Source organism: Acanthochromis polyacanthus, chromosome 19 (assembly GCF_021347895.1).
Source record: "Acanthochromis polyacanthus isolate Apoly-LR-REF ecotype Palm Island chromosome 19, KAUST_Apoly_ChrSc, whole genome shotgun sequence".
Classification (NCBI taxonomy): domain Eukaryota; kingdom Metazoa; phylum Chordata; class Actinopteri; family Pomacentridae; genus Acanthochromis; species Acanthochromis polyacanthus.
Genome location: NC_067131.1, coordinates 19,703,730 through 19,726,832, shown reverse-complemented (window position 1 = coordinate 19,726,832; position 23,103 = coordinate 19,703,730). Strand labels below are relative to the sequence as shown.

Sequence of the window (23,103 nt, the reverse complement as noted above, 5' to 3'; positions counted from 1 at the left end):
CTTTAAGTTATTTTTAAGACTTTTATTGAGTTCTGCTCCTTTCATATCCTTCAGTTAAGTGAAAGAACCAACACAGCAATGTAAAAATACTCAATTACAAATGAAGTCCTCCATGAAGAATCCCTCTTAAGTAAAATAAGTAACTGATATATTATTACACATGACACATAAAATAATCATTAGGCTAAGAATAATAGAGCATCGGTGTGTCAGCAGACTGTTACAGTTGTATCTGCTGCAGGTGAAGCTGGTTTGAATGACTTTATTTACAATTTAATAAACAGGGACAGCAAATAAATCTAAGAGGTCACCACATGATTTATAGTGGAGGACAAAATAAATGAATTCTCATACATCAATCTATTTTCAGATTTGGACTTTTCTTCTAGTCTTTGATTTGAATAGATATTGGATCTTTGGAACGTTTACTGTAATGAAACTGAAGATTAGAAGGAAAAATCATTATTTTGAGGAGGTGCTACCCAGTCAGACATCTAAACTGTAACTTAGACTACAAACTGCTGTTTGCAAGAAGTCACAAAGGTCAGAAACCACTGGCTAATCTTAAAGTTTGTGTTGCGTTTTAGAGCTTGTCATATTATTTATTGCATAGTATCTTCATCTTACAAGTAACAACAGTGGTCAGATAAATGTAGTTGAGTATAAAGTGTAATATTTCACTCTGAGTTCTTGAAGAGTGAAAGTATACACAAAAGGGAAATAGTCAAGTAAAGGTTACGGACCTTAAAACTGTATTGAAATACTGTACTTTAGTACTTTAGTAAATGTACTTTTGGTTACACTGTTCTTTAACTACATTAAGGTTGTTGGGGGTGTACACAACCTGAAAGACACTACTCAGGGCTAGAGATGTACCTCTTCTCTGTGTGTTTTTCAGGTTAAAACACGTTATATTTTCTTATACACTGTTAATATTGAACTAAAGCATAGTGTGGAGATACGAGAGGAATTTACAAATGTGTAAAAATTGTACTTAAGTACGGTACATCAGTAAGTGTACTTACTTGTGATGCTCCTTCATTTTCTGAAGTCAAGAGCATCTTGCTAACTGTAGACTGGGGGGTATAATGCCATTTTTGTTGATCTTACATGCAATTGTGCACAAAGGTATATACAATTGGAATAAAAAAAGATTTAAACTGATATTTTACTTCTAAAATGAAACTAAATAACAATGCCTAACCAAACAGGACAACTATCCAACTACCATTTGAGTGAAGAATGATCAATAACTTTGGAAATCCAGCATGCAGTCCAGGATCTGGGGTGGGTAATTACAATAAATACAGCGTACATACCAAAGCTCTAAAAACACCAGAATAACAGCCGTATTTCTGTCCAGTCAACCAACAGGGAGTGGAATTTCTTTCCAGCATCCAAGCTACTTGTTGACAGCTATGATAAACATCAGCTACACATTGGAGGGGTTAAAACCACCCGTGGGACCATCGCTTCTGGTCCCCACTTCAGATGAGACACAGCAGATAACTGACACTTTATGTGTGTTTCTATGACATCACACTAATGGCATTCCTGCTTTGGGATAACATCAGGTGACCAGGTGTTTCCACAATCTGTCTCAGATTCATAGGACTACTGTGTTTACTACTGTTGTATTAAACACATCCAGAGAGGTCAGAGGGTTTGCTAGACAAGCTGAGGGCAGCACACGGTGTGGACACAGCCTCCGCTTGGCAAAAACAAATTTAACTTTTAGGTCTTTCTATAACACACGTGGGCGATTGGGAGCTAACAAGAGTGTTCCGGCGAGGGACATGGCACACGGATGTGGCGTAGATTTAAGTATAGTAAGTAAGGAAAAATGAAAAATCAAAACCACAAACGTCTCCTTAGAGTTTTTTCTGTAAGAAAAAGGGGACATATGACTAAGAAGCCAACAAAATAAGTCTGTGTTTATGTCTTAAAGAGGACACAGTGAACAAGTGCACAGAAAGACACCGATTCCCAGAAGATGCAAAGAGACAACAGGAAGTGAAAGGGTGGATTATTCAAAATTTTGCTAGGACACACAGTGTGGTTGTGTGCTTACATTCATCTCCAGTCATTTAGAATACAGTACATTAGAGCATCGGCTGATTCACTCACAGAGGATCATTATTCAGGCCAGCCCATGTCTGAACACTGATGTTTACAGTGTTCGGTTTGTTGGAGCACAAAAAAAGAGCCACAAGTCTAAAATACAGTCAGGAAATGAATGCAACTCTGTGCCTCTGATGATAGAAAAGAGTTTAATGAATGTTTCCACTGTCTTCAGCCATTCAAAAGTTGCACTAAAAAGAAGACATTTTAGAGATGAGGATGAAAGGCAGTTTTATGGCACACAGCGCACCAGATTTATCCAATTTCTAATTATTCCAGCGTGTACAGCTGCTGCGCGACAGAGCTACACAGAACCTTTTTGTACTACTGCATTAGTTTAATCTGGTTCCGGTCCCGCTTCCCTAGTTCAGTTCCTGATTATTGGTTTTTGAGTTTCTCTTAAATTTCTCTTAAATCCCTTTTTTTTCATTATAACCATTGAGTCGGTCTGTTTGTCTGCATTTGGGTTCTCCATCCTCAAAATCGTAAGAGAATGATCCGGCCAAAACTGAACCCAGCTGGCAAACAGGCCATCACTATCCCTTCCCCAGAATCCCTTGCCATTTTTTTTTCATCTAAGGAAAACAACCAGTACTACCACACCTTATTTTGTTTATGGCGTGAGTGGACAAAGGCTCGGGAACAAGACCATTTAGAGGATCTTGCTTCTCGGGCCCGCAGGGTGGCCTCCCAGATGCCCCAGCTAATGAGCCACCTGCCGGACCATATCCTGGAGTTTATGCACACTCCATTGAAATACATGACCCAGCCTATCTATGCCCCTTATCCTTCTCATAAATCCTCCGCCCGTTCCACTGCTAATCTAGCTACCCCTCCGCGTACTGTTCGAACCGGAACCATGACTTTTCATTCAACCACTACTCCATCTAAACCGCATCCACCCAAAAACCCCATATATTCCTTCTCCCCTGATCCCTTGGCCAAGAATGCTGGCAAGTCTCCTTTCGCTGGAACTAGGCTGGCATACAAGCCCAGCTCAGAAAAACGAGTCCTCCGACACAAGAACCCACGGCCCCCTCCAATCACTATTTCATCCAGTGACTTGTGTGACTTTTTATGGAATGCCCCATCTGGCCTTGGTCAGGACAGTGACCTCGTTAGCCAGCCCCAGTCACCCGTTACACCACAGGACTCTGCTCAGATTAGGGAATACAATGACCTGTTGAACTCCCTTGTCCGTCTTTATGGATTATGCAAGGGGGCGACAAGTCTCCCTAAAAAGGACTACTCATCGATGGCATATCAGGAAATAGCCCAGAAGCCATGGTTCATCCGCTCTCTGCTGGACTTTGTTTTTGAATTTGTAGACCCCCCCTCTGAACCGTCTGATACCACCTGAGGCTTTTACGCAATCATTCGACCACAGTCACCCAAAACCTGACCTTCAGCCTTCTGATGAGCCGGCTGCAGGAAAGTCATCCAGGCGGAAGCAAGGTTCCAGTGCTCAGATCTCACTGCTCTCCAGCGTCACTGAGATTCCGCCGCGAGCGACCCCGAGTGGGGGGACGACGAACCCGAGTTGTGGGGACGACGACCCTGAGTGGGACGACATCTCCACACCAGCCGTCTCCGAGTGGGTCGACGTCGCCTCCGACGCCTACGCTCAGGTTCCAGAGCGGATCGACACCGCCTCCGATGCCTACATCCCAGAGCGGATCGACACCGTCTCCGATGCCTACGCCTACGTTCCAGAGCGGGTTGACACCGCCTCTGACGCCTACGTCCCAGAGCGGGTTGACACCGCCTCCGACGCCTACGTCCCAGAGCGGGTTGACACCGCCTCCGACGCCTACGTCCCAGAGCGGGTCGACACCGCCTCCGACGCCTACGTCCCAGAGTGGTTCGACACCGCCTCCGACGCCTACGCCCCAGAGCAGCAGCTCCAGAGTGGTTCGCCGCCGGCGGGTCGACACCGCCTCCGCCTCCGCCTCCGCCTCTGCAGCCTTTGCCTCAGAGCGGGTCGCCGCCGGCGCAGCTCCAGAGCGGGTTGACACCGCCTCCGACGCCTACGTCCCAGAGCGGGTTGACACCGCCTCCGATGCCTACGTCCCAGAGTGGGTCGACACCGCCTCCGACGCCTACACCCCAGAGCAGCAGCTCCAGAGCGGTTCGCCGCCGGCGGGTCGACACCGCCTCCACCTCCGCCTCCGCCTCTGCAGCCTTTGTCTCAGAGCGGGTCGCCGCCGGCGCAGCTCCAGAGTGGGTTGACACCACCTCCGACGCCTAGGTCCCAGAGCGGGTTGACACTGCCTCCGACGCCTACGTCCCAGAGCGGGTTGACACCGCCTCCGACGCCTACGTCCCAGAGCGGGTCGACACCGCCTCCGACGCCGACGTCCCAGAGTGGTTCGACACCGCCTCCGACGCCTACGTCCCAGAGCAGCAGCTCCAGAGCGGTTCGCCGCCGGCGGGTCGACACCGCCTCCGCCTCCGCCTCTGCAGCCTTTGTCTCAGAGCGGGTCGCCGCCGGCGCAGCTCCAGAGTGGGTTGACACCGCCTCCGACGCCTACGTCCCAGAGCGGGTTGACACCGCCTCCGACGCCTACGTCCCAGAGTGGGTCGACACCGCCTCCGACGCCTACGCCCCAGAACAGCAGCTCCAGAGCGGTTCGCCGCCGGCGGTTCGACACCACCTCCGCCTCTGCAGCCTTTGTCTCAGAGCGGGTCGCCGCCGGCGCAGCTCCAGAGCGGGTCGACACCGCCTCCGACGCCTACGTCCCAGAGCGGGTCGACACTGCCTCCGACGCCTACGCCCCAGAGCAGCAGCTCCAGAGCGGTTCGCCGCCGGCGGGTCGACACCGCCTCCGCCTCCGCCTCCGCCTCTGCAGCCTTTGTCTCAGAGCGGATCGCCGCCGGCGCAGCTCCAGAGCGGGTTGACACCGCCTCCGATGCCTAAGTCCCAGAGCGGGTCGACACCGCCTCCGACGCCTACGTCCCAGAGTGGGTCGACACCGCCTCCGATGCCTACGCCCCAGAGCAGCAGCTCCAGAGCGGTTCGCTGCCAGCGGGTCGACACCGCCTCCGCCTCTGCAGCCTTTGTCTCAGAGCGGGTCGCCGCCGGCGCAGCTCCAGAGCGGGTTGCCGCCGCCTCCGACGCCTACGTCCCAGAGCGGGTCGACACCGCCTCCAACGCCTACGTCCCAGAGCGGGTCGACACCGCCTCCGACGCCTACGCCCCAGAGCAGCAGCTCCAGAGCCTCCGACGCCTACGTCCCAGAGCGGGTCGACACCGCCTCCGACGCCTACGTCCCAGAGCGGGTCGACACCGCCTCCGACGCCTACGTCCCAGAGCGGGTCGACACCGCCTCTGACGCCTACGCCCCAGAGCAGCAGCTCCAGAGCGGTTCGCCGCCGGCGGGTCGACACCGCCTCCGCCTCCGCCTCTGCAGCCTTTGTCTCAGAGCGGGTCGCCGCCGGCGCAGCTCCAGAGCGGGTTGACACCGCCTCCGACGCCTACGCCCCAGAGCAGCAGCTCCAGAGCAGTTCGCTGCCAGCGGGTCGACAACGCCTACGTCCCAGAGCGGGTCGACACCGCCTCCGACGCCTACGTCCCAGAGCGGGTCGACACCGCCTCCAACGCCTACGCCCCAGAGCGGGTCGACACCGCCTCTGACGCCTACGCCCCAGAGCAGCAGCTCCAGAGCGGTTCGCCGCCGGCGGGTCGACACCGCCTCCGCCTCTGCAGCCTTTGTCTCAGAGCGGGTCGCCGCCGGCGCAGCTCCAGAGCGGGTCGACACCGCCTCCGACGCCTACGCCCCAGAGCAGCAGCTCCAGAGCAGTTCGCTGCCAGCGGGTCGACACCGCCTCCGCCTCTGCAGCCTTTGTCTCAGAGCGGGTCGCCGCCGGCGCAGCTCCAGAGCGGGTTGACACCGCCTCTGACGCCTACGTCCCAGAGCGGGTTGACACCGCCTCCGACGCCTACGTCCCAGAGCGGGTCGACACCGCCTCCAACGCCTACGTCCCAGAGCGGGTCGACACCGCCTCCGACGCCTACGCCCCAGAGCAGCAGCTCCAGAGCAGTTCGCTGCCAGCGGGTCGACACCGCCTCCGCCTCTGCAGCCTTTGTCTCAGAGCGGGTCGCCGCCGGCGCAGCTCCAGAGCGGGTTGACACCGCCTCTGACGCCTACGTCCCAGAGCGGGTTGACACCGCCTCCGACGCCTACGTCCCAGAGCGGGTCGACACCGCCTCCGACGCCTACGTCCCAGAGCGGGTCGACACCGCCTCCAACGCCTACGTCCCAGAGCGGGTCGACACCGCCTCTGACGCCTACGCCCCAGAGCAGCAGCTCCAGAGCGGTTCGCCGCCGGCGGGTCGACACCGCCTCCGCCTCTGCAGCCTTTGTCTCAGAGCGGGTCGCCGCCGGCGCAGCTCCAGAGCGGGTTGACACCGCCTCCGATGCCTAAGTCCCAGAGCGGGTCGACACCGCCTCCGACGCCTACGTCCCAGAGTGGGTCGACACCGCCGGCGCCGCAGCAGCTCCAGAGCGGGTCGCCGCCGGCAGCAGCTCCAGAGCGGGTCGCCACAGACGGCCTTCAGAGTGTGTTTGTCGCCGCCGCAGACGGCCTTCAGAGTGTGTTCGCCACCCCAGACGACCTTCAGAGTGTGTTTTTGGACTCATCTGCTTCCCCCCTAACGGAGGTTATGTAATCACCGGAGTTTTTACCTCTGCCAGGAGGTTATGTAAATCACCGGAGTTTGCCTGTCTGTCTGTCCGTCTGTGTGTGTGTGTGTGTCTGTCTGTCTGTCTGTCTGTCTGTCTGTCTGTCTGTCTGTCTGTTTGTCTGTTAACAGCATAACTCAAAAAGTCATGGACGGATTTTCACCAAATTTTTACAGGATTTCCGGAAGAGCAAAAGTAAGAATCGATTAGATTTTGGAGGTGATCCGAATCACCGTCTGGATCCAGGAATTTTTTGAAGGTCGAAGGACAATTGAGAGATGGCCACCAGCATAACTCAAAAAGTCCATGACTTTTTGAGTTATGCTGTTAACTAACAGACAGACAGACAGACAGACAGACAGACAGACAGACAGACACACACACACACACACACACACACACACACACACACACACACACACACACACACACACAGACAGACAGACAGACAAACAGCATGGCGGAGGTATGCGCTCTCCGAGTGCTTTTCTAGTTTGGTTTTGTTTTGCATTTTTGTACTACTGCATTAGTTTAATTTAATTAATTTAATTAGTTTAAATTAATTAATTTAATTTAATTAGTTTAATTTGGTTCCGGTCCCGCTTCCCTAGTTCAGTTCCCGATTATTGGTTTTTGAGTTTCTCTTAAATAAAATCCCTTTTTTTTTTCATTATAACCATTGAGTTGGTCTGTTTGTCTGCATTTGGGTTCTCCATCCTCAAAATCGTAACAGGATGTTCCTGAGATTTAAGCTGTGAATAATTTACTATGAAAGAAGGGCGGGTCTATCATCTGTCATTGTAAACAATCAGAGCAAGTCTGTTTTAAATCTCTCACACAGTAAGTGTACAGTAAAACTGTGGTTGTGTTCACTGGTGTATTGGCTGCTGTTTTACCACAGATGCTTTTGAATGCAAGCGTTAGTTGTTTTTTATTCCCATGAGTAGTGAGGACAACAGAGAAAACTAAAACACCAGCGTTATCATATAAAATCTGCCTTGGACACAAGTTTAGCAAATTACAACAGGCAAACTACAGTATAAATACTGACTAGTTAGAGTAACACCAATAAATCATTGTTGAAGACACCCACTGGAGGCCAACACTGATTCTAAACCATATTTAGGCCTGATATAATCTTTCCAAATGATATCTGGTTGTTTTTGACATTTTAGTACAACTAGAAAACTTTACTTATTTACTTGCAGTAGAAAGCAATTTGTTAATAAGCTGCAGTCAATTCCAGCCATTTTCAGTACAAAAAATCGCTAATATTCTATTTGGAAATAAAAATATGACGAGAAATACAGGGGATATTGGACGCGCATCGCGAGGTGCATTTCCTTGAAAACGACCGATTCGTGGATCATATACCGACTTCAAGACATGTTTTGGACAAAATATTTTACTGGCTTGTTTCGTCTGGATGTCCAAGGTTGGATTATGGCCGTTTTTTGTGGAACATTTTCATCTGTGTGTAATAATGAACCCGGAAATGTGAGTCGCGCTGTGTACGTTGAAGCCGTGTATAGAGAATGGATGGATGGATATTCGTTGTTTGTCGGACAAATGTGTTTATATTACCGCTGTGGTAATCACATCTGAAAGTGGTTTATACCAGTGGATTCATGAGAATCTAAGCTTTCCATCGGCGTATAGTGTTTGTATAATCGTTTTTGTAGTTTCAGACATTTAGCAAATTGCTTATGCAGATCCCAAAGTGTACCGTGGGTGGGACACTGAAGCGCAACTGAAGCACAACGGGTTAAACAATCACCTGAGATGCACTGTCAAGGAGTTGTCAACCAATATAACAGTAAACTTTTACATATGCCCACATATCATCACCTGCATTTTAATAAAGTATTATCACAAAGCCACCAGTAAAGTTCGTGACAACCAGCCCAAACATCACTTCACAGAAAAATAGAATTAACAGCTTTTGTGCTGTTTTTTTTTAAATGTTATGAAACAAAATGCCAAAACCATTCAATAAAGACAAACTGAATTTGAAACATTACAGGATTAATCCTTTTCTTAAGCTAACATTAGTGAATGAAATTTGACTATCTATGCTAAGCTACGTACCAGGTGAAGGACAGATGAAGCATAAAGGTGACTATGCAAGTAATTCTGATATTATTGGATTTCATCACTGGCTTATACTTAAGCTGACATTAAACTGAGGCCTTAGTCCTAAATCATTTCACCTGTGAACCTACTTTTATTTACTGAGTGGAAGCTTACGTAATAATCCAACGGTAATCCAATCATCCCTTTAAAAATCATAAGGAGCAGTGTTTCCAAACAGCAGAATGTAGGTCACATATGGTCAGTATAGGGATAGTGGATTAACATCTGGGGATTGAATGCCAAGGTAACTTCACAACATTCTGAAGACAATTTTCCAGATTACCAGATGATGGATGTGCATGCTATTTGTTGTTATAGCTATGTTTGTACGATAAACTATTGATTTAATAAATGTTACCCTATAAGAAAGCATGATGCAGCATTTTGCAGAAACTCTTTCCTTGGATTTATTCTTAGTTTTCTCAGTACACAAGGCTTTGCAGTAAACATTCCACAGCTTTATGTGATGTCTGACAGCTCCTAGTTCTCACATAGGCTGCTCCCCTCTGCTTTACAGCACCGGCTGTAAATCCAGTCGCATCCAATCTCCAGTAAAAGTTGTGATTTGTAGTTTGTTTTCAGTTCAGTTCTTATCTTTCATCTATTCTTTAGTTTCTCCATAAACCCACAGAAATACCTTCTGCTTCCTTTCACCTCCAGATATTGTAGTTCCTGGATTATTTCAGGCATGCTTGCTGCCATGCTTCCTGGTTTGTCAGTCGGCCAGTCTGCCTGTGGGAAAGTCTCCAGCAGGCGTGGTGGCGAGCCTGCCCGTCGTCAGCCGCTGGTGGTTTGGGGCATTTCAAGATGCACTGGTGGGTGTCACTTCACAAGCTTCCTACCACCAGCTCAGCAAGAGTACAGTGGTGTTGAGAGTCCTGCGGTCAGATGGGGTGGAGAAATGAGTGAGTGTGTGGGGTAAAATTTCGCTTTGAGTATGGGAAAGGTATTTTATCCGTGATCTGGGTTACAGACAGCACATTGCAGGGACTCTCATGAGGCAGAATTCACAGGCCTCACATATGACTTTTGGGGTGTAACAGTTGGTCTCTGCTGACAGCATCGTGGGATGTTGAGTAAACCATTTATAGAGAGACTTACTATGAAGAGAATGGGAGAGAGGCTGGCATGGCTGACTGGGCCTTCCTTGGAGCTCTGACTTTTTACAATTTTGCTGCACATTCTAACCCTTCCTTTTAACTTGCTGCTGGTTTTCAAAGTAAGTGATTGAAACCAGCAAATAAAGACAAAGTTCAAATCAACTCTCATATAATACTCTCAGAAAAAAAGCTCGACCTGTCAAGGGTGTCCCCTGCCTTCGCCCGAGTCAGCTGGGATAGGCTCCAGCCCCCCCCCGCGACCCTAATGAGGATTAAGCGGTGTATAGAGAATGGATGGATGGAGAAAAAAGCTGTCATTTTTAAAACTTTTGAGCTTGTGATAAAGGCATAGGATGATGGGCCTTTGAACAAACTATATTTGGTTCAATAGTTAACCTATCATCTATATTTTATGAGCTTCTCCTGCTCCTTATTTTCTTAACTCTTTCTTCCAAATAATGACACTAAGCTAAACAATGCAATTCCTCTGGAAAAATCTGTTATTCACATATAATGTATAATTGTTGTAAGCTTAAGGCCACATACTAAAAAATACAGCAGGGTATCTGCAGGTTTCAGCAAGTCAAATTTAAGACTTTTTAAGACCTTTTTAATGCTGTCTTGAATGAAATTTAAGACTGCATTTAAAAAAAAAAAATCCTATAAATACAAGCGATGGCTAGGGATCCCGCTGTACTAGAACCTCAATGACAATCATTCAAGTTTACTTATTGTCAGTTTATTAAACAAACTGATACAATACTGATCAATACAAAACACTGCTTTGCCAACGAGACTTGGCGTGAGTAAAAGCACATTGCATTTGGTCAAACACATAAAATTACAAGTGCAATAACAGTACTATATGTCAACGACAAAACACTGAACACACACTCAGTGTTCAAGATCCATAACACCTCGGATTTGAGTGTTGCTGTCCCACCAAAGATAACCGTCAGGTCAGTGCTGCTAGCACCGGCAGTAGCAGCACCGGTAGCAGCGGCGGTTGTTGTTAGCTGGGGCGCTGGACCCACACAAAAATGAGAGATGCCCGGCGTTTGTTTTTGGCTCTCTGTCGCCATTTTATGCTTAGCGCCCTGCATGTGCGATTTGACCGCTTTAATTCCCATGGTGCTGAGTTTGAAATCCTTCTTGCAAAGAATGCACCTGGCCCAGGGCTTAAAGTGAGAAAAAATCCTGAGCCTGAACTTCTAAGATCCAATTTATAGTGTCAATAAACATATTTAAATGTGTTTTAAAACTCACTAAAACACAATATATATGAGATTCTATTAATTCAGAGCAAATATGAGGTCATCTGGTGAAAATAATGCCCATTATGATCCCACTATTTTATTGTTGCTCAAATGTAAAACCTTACTTGGCATACCTTACTTTAAACTCAAGGCATTTTAGAAAGTGCCCCAAGTCAGATTTTTTTTGTGCTGATGTTTCAATACCACATCACTATAATGGCAAAACTTTATTTTAGTGTAAAGGGGAAAAAAATCATGAAAATCAAGTACATGTCTTATTAATACCTTTAAATAATTTTTATCTCTTCAGTAGATTTAACAAGAACTCAAAACAACACCAACCACAACAAAACTGCTACAAAACTAACTCAATTTAAATATTTTTTATCTATATTTTGGGAAGAAAAAACGGTGAAAAGCAGGCTAAGAACATTCTTATTTAACTATCTATCCATTATTCATTTCACACAACCCATACGTTCGTCCTGTTCTTACTAATAATATTTGCTGAAGATTGGAGACTTTTTGTTTGTGGCTAGACATCATTCAGATGCATAAGGTCACAAAATCTGCTGAGAGCTATTTAACTCATTATTACAAACATCCTATATGTCCTCAAATAAAAGAAGTTCATATCACCTAAGCTACATTCAGTTTGTGCATATTTAACTAAACAGATGTTCTGAGGAGAATAATGGGACAAATCCGTATGGCTTGATCTTTGATTTTTTTTCCTTTCAAAATAAAATCCAGCAAACTAAATAGCTGTTTCCTTTTTTCCTTTTGCCGTTGTAAAACATAGAAAATGTTTAAAGATTAAGAAATCAAACAAAATCAACACCTTCTGTTTTTGTTACTTTTTTTAAAAATTCAATACCTAAGCCCGTTTGTTTTTATTTTGTGGCGAAACCATGGGGACTGTGGGGCGTGCACGCGCATCGCCACTACCTGCAGTTCTCCACGGCACGCACTTACGCCAATGGGGCGAGTCAACACACCGCGGCTCAGGGATCGCGGCAGCGGCTGTTCTCTTTGTTAATCAGCAGAGACACATCCTCTCTCCTCTGTCACACAAAATCTGAGCAAACTTTAGTATCTGCGTCTTTGGGCCAAACACAAGCTCCAACGCTACTGACCAGTGATCAGCTGCTCAATTCTTCACTGCACCACTCTGGATTGGAGCTCCGTGCGCTCTGGAGAGACCAGGCAGCCACAGGGCTGGGACACGTGGAATGGGTATACAGTCCAAGCAGAAATAAAATAATTTGCAATATATATCAATGTGTTTCCATTAATTCCCTTTAAATATAATTACAAAAAACACCAACAAATATTGCAAATTTGGATTTTTGTTTGTGGGATACTGTTATTTCTTATCAGTGGCTCAGCAGCACTGACGATGCCGAACCAAGAGGGCGCAGCATATCGTGCGCCCAGCAGTCGATGCGCACTCGCAGTTAGAAAACTGTAATTGGATAAAAGTTCTATCAGAAAGTCGCATGCCTGGACAGAAGGTGTATATTTTTTAATGTAGGATTTGGAGTTTGATTGAGTTGATTAAAGCGGAGCAACTGAATGCACAATGACGCACATGCTTGGAGCCTTCGGGACGGAGATGAATGAAATTTTTTAAATGGTACACTTCCGGCGCGGCGCCGGAAAACTTTAAGCCCTGACCTGGCCTCCTCGAGATTGGCAACAGGTTTCAACCAGCTTTGAAACCGTCTGTCCTCCAGCCAACACTGCTTAAATTTGCACTTACCCATCCTGACTGACCGGTGACACGAGGAAGAAAGGAAAGAAGGAGTCTGCGCGCGACTAAAATTAAACTTTCGGCGCAACTTTTACGTCACTCAAAGTCCCCCTGAGTAAAAAAAAAAAACAGACCCGACAATTTAAGACCACTGACTACTGTATTTAAGGAATTTCTAATGAATTTAAGACATTTTAATGCCTTAATTTTACATACACGAATTTAAGACTTTTTAAGACTTTTTAAGGATCCGCGGGTACCCTGTACAGATATTTTTCAACACAGAAACATTTTCCAGTTCCTCCAGTTCCAGGGAGATCAAGATGTTCCTAGGCCAGATGAGATATGTAATCCCTCCATGAAGTTCTTGTTTTACCGTACGGTCTCCTCCCAGTTGGAAGGGTCCAGAAAACTTTCAAAGGAAGCTGCCCTAGAGGCATCTTTAACACATCACGAACAACCACAGCTGCCGCCTTTAACTGTGAAAGAGCAGTGACTCTCCGAACTCCCTGTAGATAGTCAAATCCCTCATCCTATCTCTAAGGCTGAGCCCATGCAGGCACATTTCGGAGGAAACTAATTCAGTCGCTTGCTTACGGCCTCATTCTTTCAGTCACTGGCCAGAACTCATGACTATAGGTGACACTTAAAACATCCTAAACAATAAAACATTCTGTCATGTTTTCGTTTAAATCTGTTCTTTCAAAGGCATTTGAGTGACCTAAAATGCTGTTTGCGTCAAAATGAGAGGCCCATGTGCAGAAAAAAATTTTATTTTGCAAAATACCCATATTAGACTAGAGATGGTCTTAATGTTAGTCTGGTTTTCATCATTATGCAGTGCTGTATAACTAGATCTCATGTACGGAGGATGAATATGCATATTGAAGACTCAGTGTAATGTGTTTTTTTTAAATCAAATATCAATCATCGAGGTTGATATATCTGGTTGTTAAAAAGTCAACCAGAGACTCCATTTGAAAACAGCCCATAGAGCTAATAGTAACTATCTTACAAGCTACATCATACAATCTGTCAATGACAGTTAAATTAGCCAAATCAGTAGACACTAATCTAACTTGTTTGTTCTCAGTTAAATGGTTTCTTTCACTGCTCTAAAATTTGTTGTGGTGCTGTACTAAACACTGTATTTTAGTTACAATGCTAACATGGCTAGCGGGAGATTGCTACATTTCTTTTAAACTGTGTTTTTGTAAAAATTTGGCTGCAAGTTTTTTTTGGTCTGCTTTTATATGAAGCTGTGTTTGGTATAGAGTTCTAGAAAGTCAAGTATGTTTTCACATCTAACATTCTTTGAAAGAAGTGTTTTACAGCAAATGGCTCTGCCTACCAAGGTGCAGCACAGGTCAAAATCTGAACCCTGAACACAACACATACACCCTGTCGAGCGTTACACACAGAAGTTGTTTTGGGATTATGTGCTGTGGTGTTTTACTTAATGTTAGCAAACTCTGGTTTTGAACACTGGACTAAAATCTTAATTTGTATTTACACTGATTAGACAACATTTAACAAGTTATGAGAGAGCAAATAAGTCTTAGGTGGGATATTTTTCAAGCAAAGTGTGCACAGGTTGAACTTTTCTACCACAACAGTTTGTTGTAAACGTGAATGAGAAGTTTATGGTCAGAATATGGCTGAGTGTGAGGTAAACATTTATGACGGTGCACAACTTTGAACCAACTGTGTACAACGCCGGAGTTAATGAGATATTTATCCTCTTCTTCCAGCAAAGGTTCAACCCTGTGGACAGTGAATCAGAGACACAATCAGGCGGGGCGGGGAGGCCAACTAAGGCTTCTTGTCCTTTGAGAGTTAGCTTTATTTAAACTCCAGCCAGCATGTAATCAGGCGGCAGGAAAGCCACACAGTGATGACTACAGACTTCACATGTTTCTCTTCTCTCTTTCTTTTTCTGTGTAGTGCATGTCCTACCGGCCACCAAGGCCAAAGAAAGCCTGTGGAGCTTGTTTGAAGGTAAGTCGGAATATTTTCAGCTTGTCTGAGTGTGTGTGTTTTTGTGGTGGACAGTGAACAGGCACTGTATAGTGCTTGAAAAAAGAAGCCGACCTCAAAGGATACACTACAGTGTCTTAAAATAGCTCAGTAAAACATGCACCGCTTTTCTTTCCATCAGATTTTTGCGTGCAGTGAAGCAACAGGCCTGAGGCTGATGTTGGTCTGGACTGATGTGTGTGTGTGTCTTTGTTTCAGATGTGTACCTGTGTGCGGTGTTGATCTGCTCAGTGGGTCTGCTGTGTATGTGCATGTTCACCGTGACGGTAACCTGCCAGTACATACAGAGGAAGCAGAGGCTAAAAGGTCAGCAGCAACGTCAACATCAGGCCTCTGAACTTTATTTTTTCCATATTCTAGTGTCTCCATCCTATTCTCTCCTCTTTAAATCATCTTTCTGTCTTTGATTTCACTAGTTTCCTTACACTAAAAACTCTAGTATGTGTTGTATCTCAACAGACAATTACCACTTGGTCAAAAGCCCACAGAACAGGTAAGATTATCGAACAAATAATCTTCCCTCAAAACAATATCCTGCCAAATACAAGCTAACAAACACCCAAATGTCCTGACTCTCTGCTGATCTGTGTCCACTCCAGCTCAGGAGAAACCGTCACCAGTGTGATCAGTGTGTCTCCTGCTCTACCTAAGAAGGAGAGGAGGTACAGGAAGAAAAGGAGCAGAGACTACCAGGAGGAGATACCACCAGAGATACCAGCGAAAGGTAAACACAATCTGTTGTGCATTCACATGTACTGAAACAGGCAGGAAAAGTTCACTCTGATTCATTTTTCCACAGCCAAAACTCAGAATGAGTCTAAATATAATCCCTTACATGGTATTTTGCTTTACTGATTCTTTCTGTGAAGAACAAAAATAGAACTAGCTGAGTACAGGCATTAATCCAAAACTTAGGTTTACTCATGGTTAATTTTATTCTGCAAGGCTCCAAAATTGAACACATGCTGGCATTACATATATTATGTATATCAACATTTGAGTTATGGCGTTTCTTCTTTAAGTTGACAGTGAATACTTTGTCACTCTTGAACCACAGCTCAGTCACACCAAAAGTACTTCTTAATTAGTGAATGGAACGCAATACATCATCTTTTCCCACTGAAAGCAAAGAACATTTTTAAAGTCACTACGAGTTCAGTACCATCTTAATCACATCCCACTCCTCCCAACTAGACTGCAGACATTTAAAAATGTGAGTGGGCACACTGTGGTTTGAGTGCTTGGAAAAATTTGCAGGGCAATTATTTTAAATGAATCTCTGTAAACACTAAATATCATCATAAAAGCCATGTAAAGCTCACTAATTAACATGATAGGTCTTCTTTGGTAATCAGTTCACAGAAAATGATTTCTGGTATGTATCATGAGCCATTTTGTTCGAACAAAGCATTTGAACAGCAGCAGTATTGGCAGCTGCTGTGATGGATAAAATGTTCAGAAATTGCCGTGATTTAGGAAGAGCTCTTGAGCAAGAAGGTATGGAGAAGGAGAACTTAATTCATTAGAGATTAGTGGTTGAAATTAACTAGAAAACTTCTTGTCATGGTTGCAGGGCTATAGTATGTTAGAAATGCAAGCTGCCTCCGCCTTTACCTTCCATTTGCCGTAGTTTCTGATGTAACTACAAATATCTGCAAGGTCATTTTGCTTCCTAAAACTATAATTCACACACCTGTAACAAAATTTTGACATGTTATGATTCCAGTTAAAGATATCTAGAACATCATTCTGACTTCAAACTGAATTTAGATATGTAAATAAATAATGACAATACCTTGAACTGAGGGGAATTAATGTATCTTCAATTATATTCTGAGTAGTCAGAATTAAAATGTAGACATTTGATACTGGAATCACAACTAGTCATAATCCAGTTTTGGATGTCTTCAACTGGAGTGTAGATATCTGTAATATCCCCATACGTAAGAATAGTAAAAGTAATGTCATTTGTCTTTGGAGGAATGACATTATGGGTATCTACCATATATATTGAGTTTAGCTATCAAATATTTAAACATCTTGCTACAGATGGGTGGATTTTCTTATTGGCAGAAGAGAGCCTGACCTTAGCCTTCATGCTAAGCTAACTTTATATTTAACATGCAGACATGACAGTGGTCTCAATGTCCTCATCTAACATGCAGTGAAAGAGTAAACAAATGTATTTTCCAAAATATCTGACTGTTAATACTATTATTATAATCCTTTGGTTTATCCATCCATCCATTCTCTATACACTGCTTTATCCTCACTACAGTTGTGGTGTGTGTGTGTGTGTGTGGGGGGGGGGGGGGTTATCTCAGCTGACTCGGACAAAGGCAGGGGACACCCTGGACAGGTCGCCAGTCTGTCGCAGGGCTACATATACAGACAAACAATCACACCTACGGGCAATTTCGAGTAACCAATTAACCTCAGCATATTTTTGGACTGTGGGAGGAAGCTGGAGTACCTGGAGAAAACCCACGCATGCACAGGGAGAACATGCAAACTCCATGCAGAAAGATCCCAGGCCTAAGCCGGGATTTGAACCGAAGATCTTCTTGCTGCAAGGCGAAAGTGGTAACCACTACTCCACTGTGCAGCCCTTTGGTTTATAATATATGATAATAATAAAACCAGAACATTGAATTGGAAGAAGATAAAACCTTGTAAAGCTGAGAGGAGGTACAAGGGTTCATCACTAGAGACAATCCCATCTACATTGCACATTGTTATCTGATCCATAATTTAAGTAGAACAGTAGTTTAAGTAGTAACAAAGATCCAGTGCAACTTTAAGTCACGTAGTTGACTGGTTCTTGGCTTCATTCAGACGACCAACCACTACAATGGAATAGGACTGAATTTTGAATTTCAAAACCAGGAGATGCCCTTCAAAGACTTCCTGATTCTGAGCTATCTGTGTCAAGACTATGTGGATAGAAGTGTGGGTGAAGTTTGTGGTTGTGATGAAGAAGTCTGGTTCTTGTTGGGCATATAAATGTATACATTCCAAACCATCAACTTTTGTTTTGCCCTTGCAGCTCCCATTGGAGACAAAACACGCAAACCCAAACTTTTAAAACCTCAACCGAGGAAAATAGTGTTGGTGAGTACCATTCATGTCCTTTTACACTTTGCTTGCTTTCAGTAATCATATTTCCTGTTTTATTTATAGGCACATATGTTTTGTATAAATGTAGTGTTCCACTGAGGAGAAAACCTCTATTAGCAGCACACACGCATTGGAGTCTTGCATTTGAAATTTGCCATACCATGCAAAGCTTTCATAGTGACTGTCTACCATAGTTACTGTTGCAAATAGAATGAAAAGGAACCAACATGTTACAGGAATGTCTGTATGCAAAAATTGCCAGAAAATGTCATGAAATGCACCCCATAACTCAAGTTTAATGTTGTAATTGTCAGTGGAATGAAGTGCCTCTGTGGCAACTCGGCATTTTAATGGCACAAAATACCACATGAGGTATTTGATTCTTTGGCAACCTCAACTGAGAACTTCTGCAAGGTGGCGTCTGCCCACAACCTGCTCACATTTACCAAACCCAATGATTTACCCAGTAAATCTACAGCATCTGCAGCCCTGTAATTAGCTTAATGAAGTTTTACATAAACGTCTTTTCTCAACCTTCCTTTTCTCACAACTGACTCCTTCTCCCCCTCTCCTCCATCATTATTTTTCTCTTCCCTCCCTCTTTTTCCGCCACGTCTAGCCGAAGATAGTGGAGGAGAATTTGACGTACGCGGAACTGGATCTGGTGAAGCCAATTCCGGAGGCCAAGGCATCATGTAGCGGCACAGTGTACGCCCAGATACTGTTTGAGGAGCAGCAGCTATGAGAGAAGCATACACCACTAATAACTGTGCCTTCTGTAAAAATTATTGCCTATTTATAGTCTGTATTGTTTTGTATTCAAATGTTTTATGAGGGGAAAATGTGTAATGTCTGAAATTTATGATCCAATTGTACATACGATTTTATATGAACTTTAGTATAACTTTTCTATTATGAGACCAAGATGCAGAAGGACATGTTTTTTTATACTGGAGTATCACTATTTTCTTTTGCACCCATGTTTAAATCCTGTGTAGCGTAAAGTAAGAACACATTAGAAGACTTTCATGCTGATTTAGACCTGATTTGTCCATTGTGACAATCGGAAGTGAAACTGGACGTTTAGACTTGCTGGCTGAGCCTCATCGATCCGATCAGATATACAGCACTTGATGTAGTATTTGCAACCTGATGTCAGCAGGGTAAAGTCCTGTGGTGTGCGGTTAAAACAGCCAGTGACAGTCAAAGTTTCTCCAGAATATTGTGGCTATTTCTGATTTTAAAGAAGTAATTGGACCTTTTGGGAAATATACTAAATCTATTTCTTGTCAAGTGATAGACAAGAGTGATGCTGCTTCCTCGTGTCAGGCTAACTTTGCAATTTCCACCTCTGTTGTCGAGACCAGCTAGACAGAATGGAATTTTCAGCGTCTGCCATCAACAATTTTGTAGCAACAATTTTCTCCTCAGTCTGCAGCAGAGCACTGAGCACAGAAATATCATCAGTTTCTGGAGATACACTGTTGTTTTAGGATGTTCCTGCTGTGTTTTCACCTCTACTTCCCATTTGCCTCAGCTCCTTGCCTGTTAAGTGAAATGACTTACAACTGTTCTCAAGCTGATTCATTGGGTAAATACATCATTCTATCTAGCTGTCGAGTTTCTGGAAACAAACTGTGTGGACGACTGAGCAGGGTGATTAGGTCAGACGGCAAGTATCCATGGATGGAGATTCCTATCCAGTTAACAAAATGTCCATTCCAGGTGGATAATTCCTGTGTTTACCTTCTGTCTCTCTAAGCAGAGACTGAAACCAGTGTTTAAAATGAGTCATGTAAAAGTTGTATTTTTTTAAGAAAACTGTGTCGTCCACCTCAAATCTCTACAACAGAAGATAAGAGGTTAGCACAGAGATACAATAGCCACAAGAGTTGGGAATAACAACAGGATGAAATAAACCACAAATATCCTTAACATATGAAGCTACCACCACAAGGTGACTAATTAGCTTGCCATAAAGAGCAAAGACAAAGAAAAACAGCTAGCCTGACTCCCGCTAGGTAGAAGGCTAACATTACTATTTAAAGATATGTGCAGTAACTCTTTGTTAAAGCCACAAATACAGTGTTTTAACTTAATCATTGAGCTGTGTAGTTTTGTAACTTTAGCTGTTTCTGCTGCTTCCAATCTTTGGGACTGTCCCAAGCTAAGCTAGCTTATATTTAATGTGGCAACATGAGCAATTTGCCACCCAAGCTACTTCCCAAAATTTTGAATTGCTCCTTTAAACTCATGAATACACAGTATCCTAGATGCTGGCTTTTTATTAAACTGTAGTACATCAAGGCTCAATGTAAGCAGCAAAATGTAATTTAGTGTATCATGCCTAGTTCCTGTGATAGCCTGATGTCTTTGATATTTCCTAGGCTGATTTAACTTGCTTCCGCAATGAATTGTGGGAAACCCCATCTAAAGAAAGCAGATTTATGAAGGATAGACAAAGTAAATTAGAGACATCCGTTGTTATGAATGTGAGCCAATGCATTATCAAATGTGACTTAGTTCGAGTGTGTTCCCAGCATTATGTGCCTCACAGCATCTGTGCTCAGTCTGTTTTTGTGTGTCAAGCTGCAGTTTGTAATGACCACAGCTCCACAGAGTTGATGTTAAAGCACCAATTAGCCCCCCGACCTCCCCCCACAGGCAAGTATGTGAGACCATGCGAGGCCTTTCATCTGGTGCCAACGTCAACTTAACAGGCTGTTAGCAACACACACTTACATATACATACATACAAGGGTGGCATTACACGAAGGCCAAACACAGTCGCAGGCTCGCACACAAAGGCACATATTGTAAATCCAAAAAGCTGCAAACAATTGTGACACCTGATCTACCAATGGAGACAGACTGAGTCCGGTGTTTGGCCTGTTTCACATTAACATCAGTCACAGTTTACTTCAAATCTTGAGGTGATTTTGTTGTTGGAGATAAGAACCAGAGGCCATACTAGCTGTAACCCTGCATACCTACGCTACGGTCTCCTTGCTTTCTCACTTACCATGAATCAGAGTGTGAAAGTACTTTGGACTCTTTTTCCATTTAATGATCCTCTGGATTCAAGCATGGAAAAGCAAAGGAGAGCTTTTTTAAAACAGTGAACTTGAAACCCAGACGCAAAGGCACCGGATCCTTCCCTTCCCCCAAGACTTCTACTATCTGGAGTTATCCACGCAGATGGAGCCGGAATTTATTGCTGCATGGTTGCTAAATATCTTCTGAAATTCATCTCGGAGTGCCTTTTTGCCTCATTTGCAGGTGTCAAACATTAGCCAAACCAGCTATTAATCTAACATGTAGTTTGAGACAATAATTAAATTCACTTGAGTACAGTGATTTGACTAAAACACATGTACGTACAAAAAGTGTGGGTGGCATTTGCTTTGGAATTATGTAACCACTTTCTAAGAAACTGTGGCAACTATGATTAGCTAGTTATGTGTTTCTGTCTTATATTTATATAAAATAGGGTTAGTGTGATGAAAGACGCATCTCTAGTCAAAAAAGACATGTTGGTAGATAATACAATGAAAGCCAATTTGTCTAATTGTAAACAATATAACTTACATGGCTACTAGAGGACATCTTGTGTCAATAAATACAAAATGAACAACACAGGACTAGGATTTCTAGATAGAACTGCAAATGTGCAACAGATTCCTTCAGCAAGCTGGTCATTATAGACTTGGACATGTTCTGTTCCCCTAACTGTATATTACATTACAACGTTAACCACTGTTGACCTCTGTATTTTTTAGTATTCCAATTTTCCATTGTTGCTCTCTAATGTTCACTTCAGTTGCACAGCATGTTTTATATGAAATCAAGTGACTGAAAGTGACCTTTTGGTGGTGGGTAGAAGTGTCATAAAAATGCCCTGAGACTGTGAAATGTAAAGTTTCTTCCAGACCACATTGTCCTTAATGGGAGCCCGCTAACTAGAACCATGTGTGTGAATTGTGCCTCTGTGCTCTCTTCCTCTCTCTTTGCCCTTCCTCTCTGCCCACCACTGACCTCTGCATTCATCAACATTCCAGCATTTCTGCTTGTGTTCATTTTGTGCATTTCAGCTGTACAGTGTATATCAATTAGTGAAATAAATCTGAAGGTGGATGTGAGCAGTAGTGTCCAGAGAAGTGGTTTTTGGTCATACTAGGTGGGTGGCTCTTTGGTTGGTTGATGACGTTGGTCCTGACTGAAATACCTCCAAACTAGTGGATACATTTTCCTTAAATTACTGTGCAAACATTCATGGTCCCAGAGGAAAAGCCCATTGACTCCAGTGATCTTGATGCCTAACTTTAAGCTTTAATGCAATATAAACGGATGATTCATAATAAAATTCACCACAAGTACATTTGTCATGTCAACAAGTAAATTCGCTATTGAGACCAAAACCATTTTTATACCAGGCTCCAAACATGTTTATTTCTGCTGTGAAGTTGGACAGTTTAAGGCCAGTATTTTCACAACTGAAATCAAGGGACTCATTTTTGAACCCAACCACAAGTGGTCATGTCAGGAACTGCAGTTTTTTGGCACTTATGTGACATTTCATTTTTTTCCCCATAGGTTGCAAAATTAATAACATTCTCATCTGTCTCAGCTGCACTAGAATGCAAATATTAGCAGGCTAACATGCTATACTAAGATTATGAACAATATATCAATATACCGCTAAACACAGGCATTTTGGCATTGTACCTTTGAGCATATTAGCATGCTGATGGTAGTAATAAGCTCAATGCATTAGTAGCATGTTTGTCCCCTTGTTACAACATTATTATCCAGAAATGTATAGTGTGAAAATGATTAAATATGACAAACATTGAGGCTGCTTTCCTATATATATTAAAGGTAGCCCTGTCTCCAGAAATTATGTT

At 43.9% G+C, this 23,103-nt stretch overlaps 1 protein-coding gene across 1 annotated transcript in view; it reads left to right on the top strand.

Moving 5' to 3' along the window:
- The window catches only part of vstm4b (V-set and transmembrane domain containing 4b), a 33,300-nt gene extending 10,962 nt beyond the window's left edge, over positions 1–22,338 (top strand). Inside the window, exons 3-8 of the mRNA XM_022217258.2 lie at positions 14,990–15,043; positions 15,281–15,388; positions 15,542–15,575; positions 15,682–15,806; positions 18,129–18,193; positions 18,819–22,338. Coding sequence (XP_022072950.2) covers positions 14,990–15,043; positions 15,281–15,388; positions 15,542–15,575; positions 15,682–15,806; positions 18,129–18,193; positions 18,819–18,944 — 512 coding nt within the window. The 3' untranslated portion in view covers positions 18,945–22,338. The remainder of the gene's footprint in view (positions 1–14,989; positions 15,044–15,280; positions 15,389–15,541; positions 15,576–15,681; positions 15,807–18,128; positions 18,194–18,818) is intronic.
- The last annotated feature ends 765 nt before the right edge of the window (positions 22,339–23,103 follow it).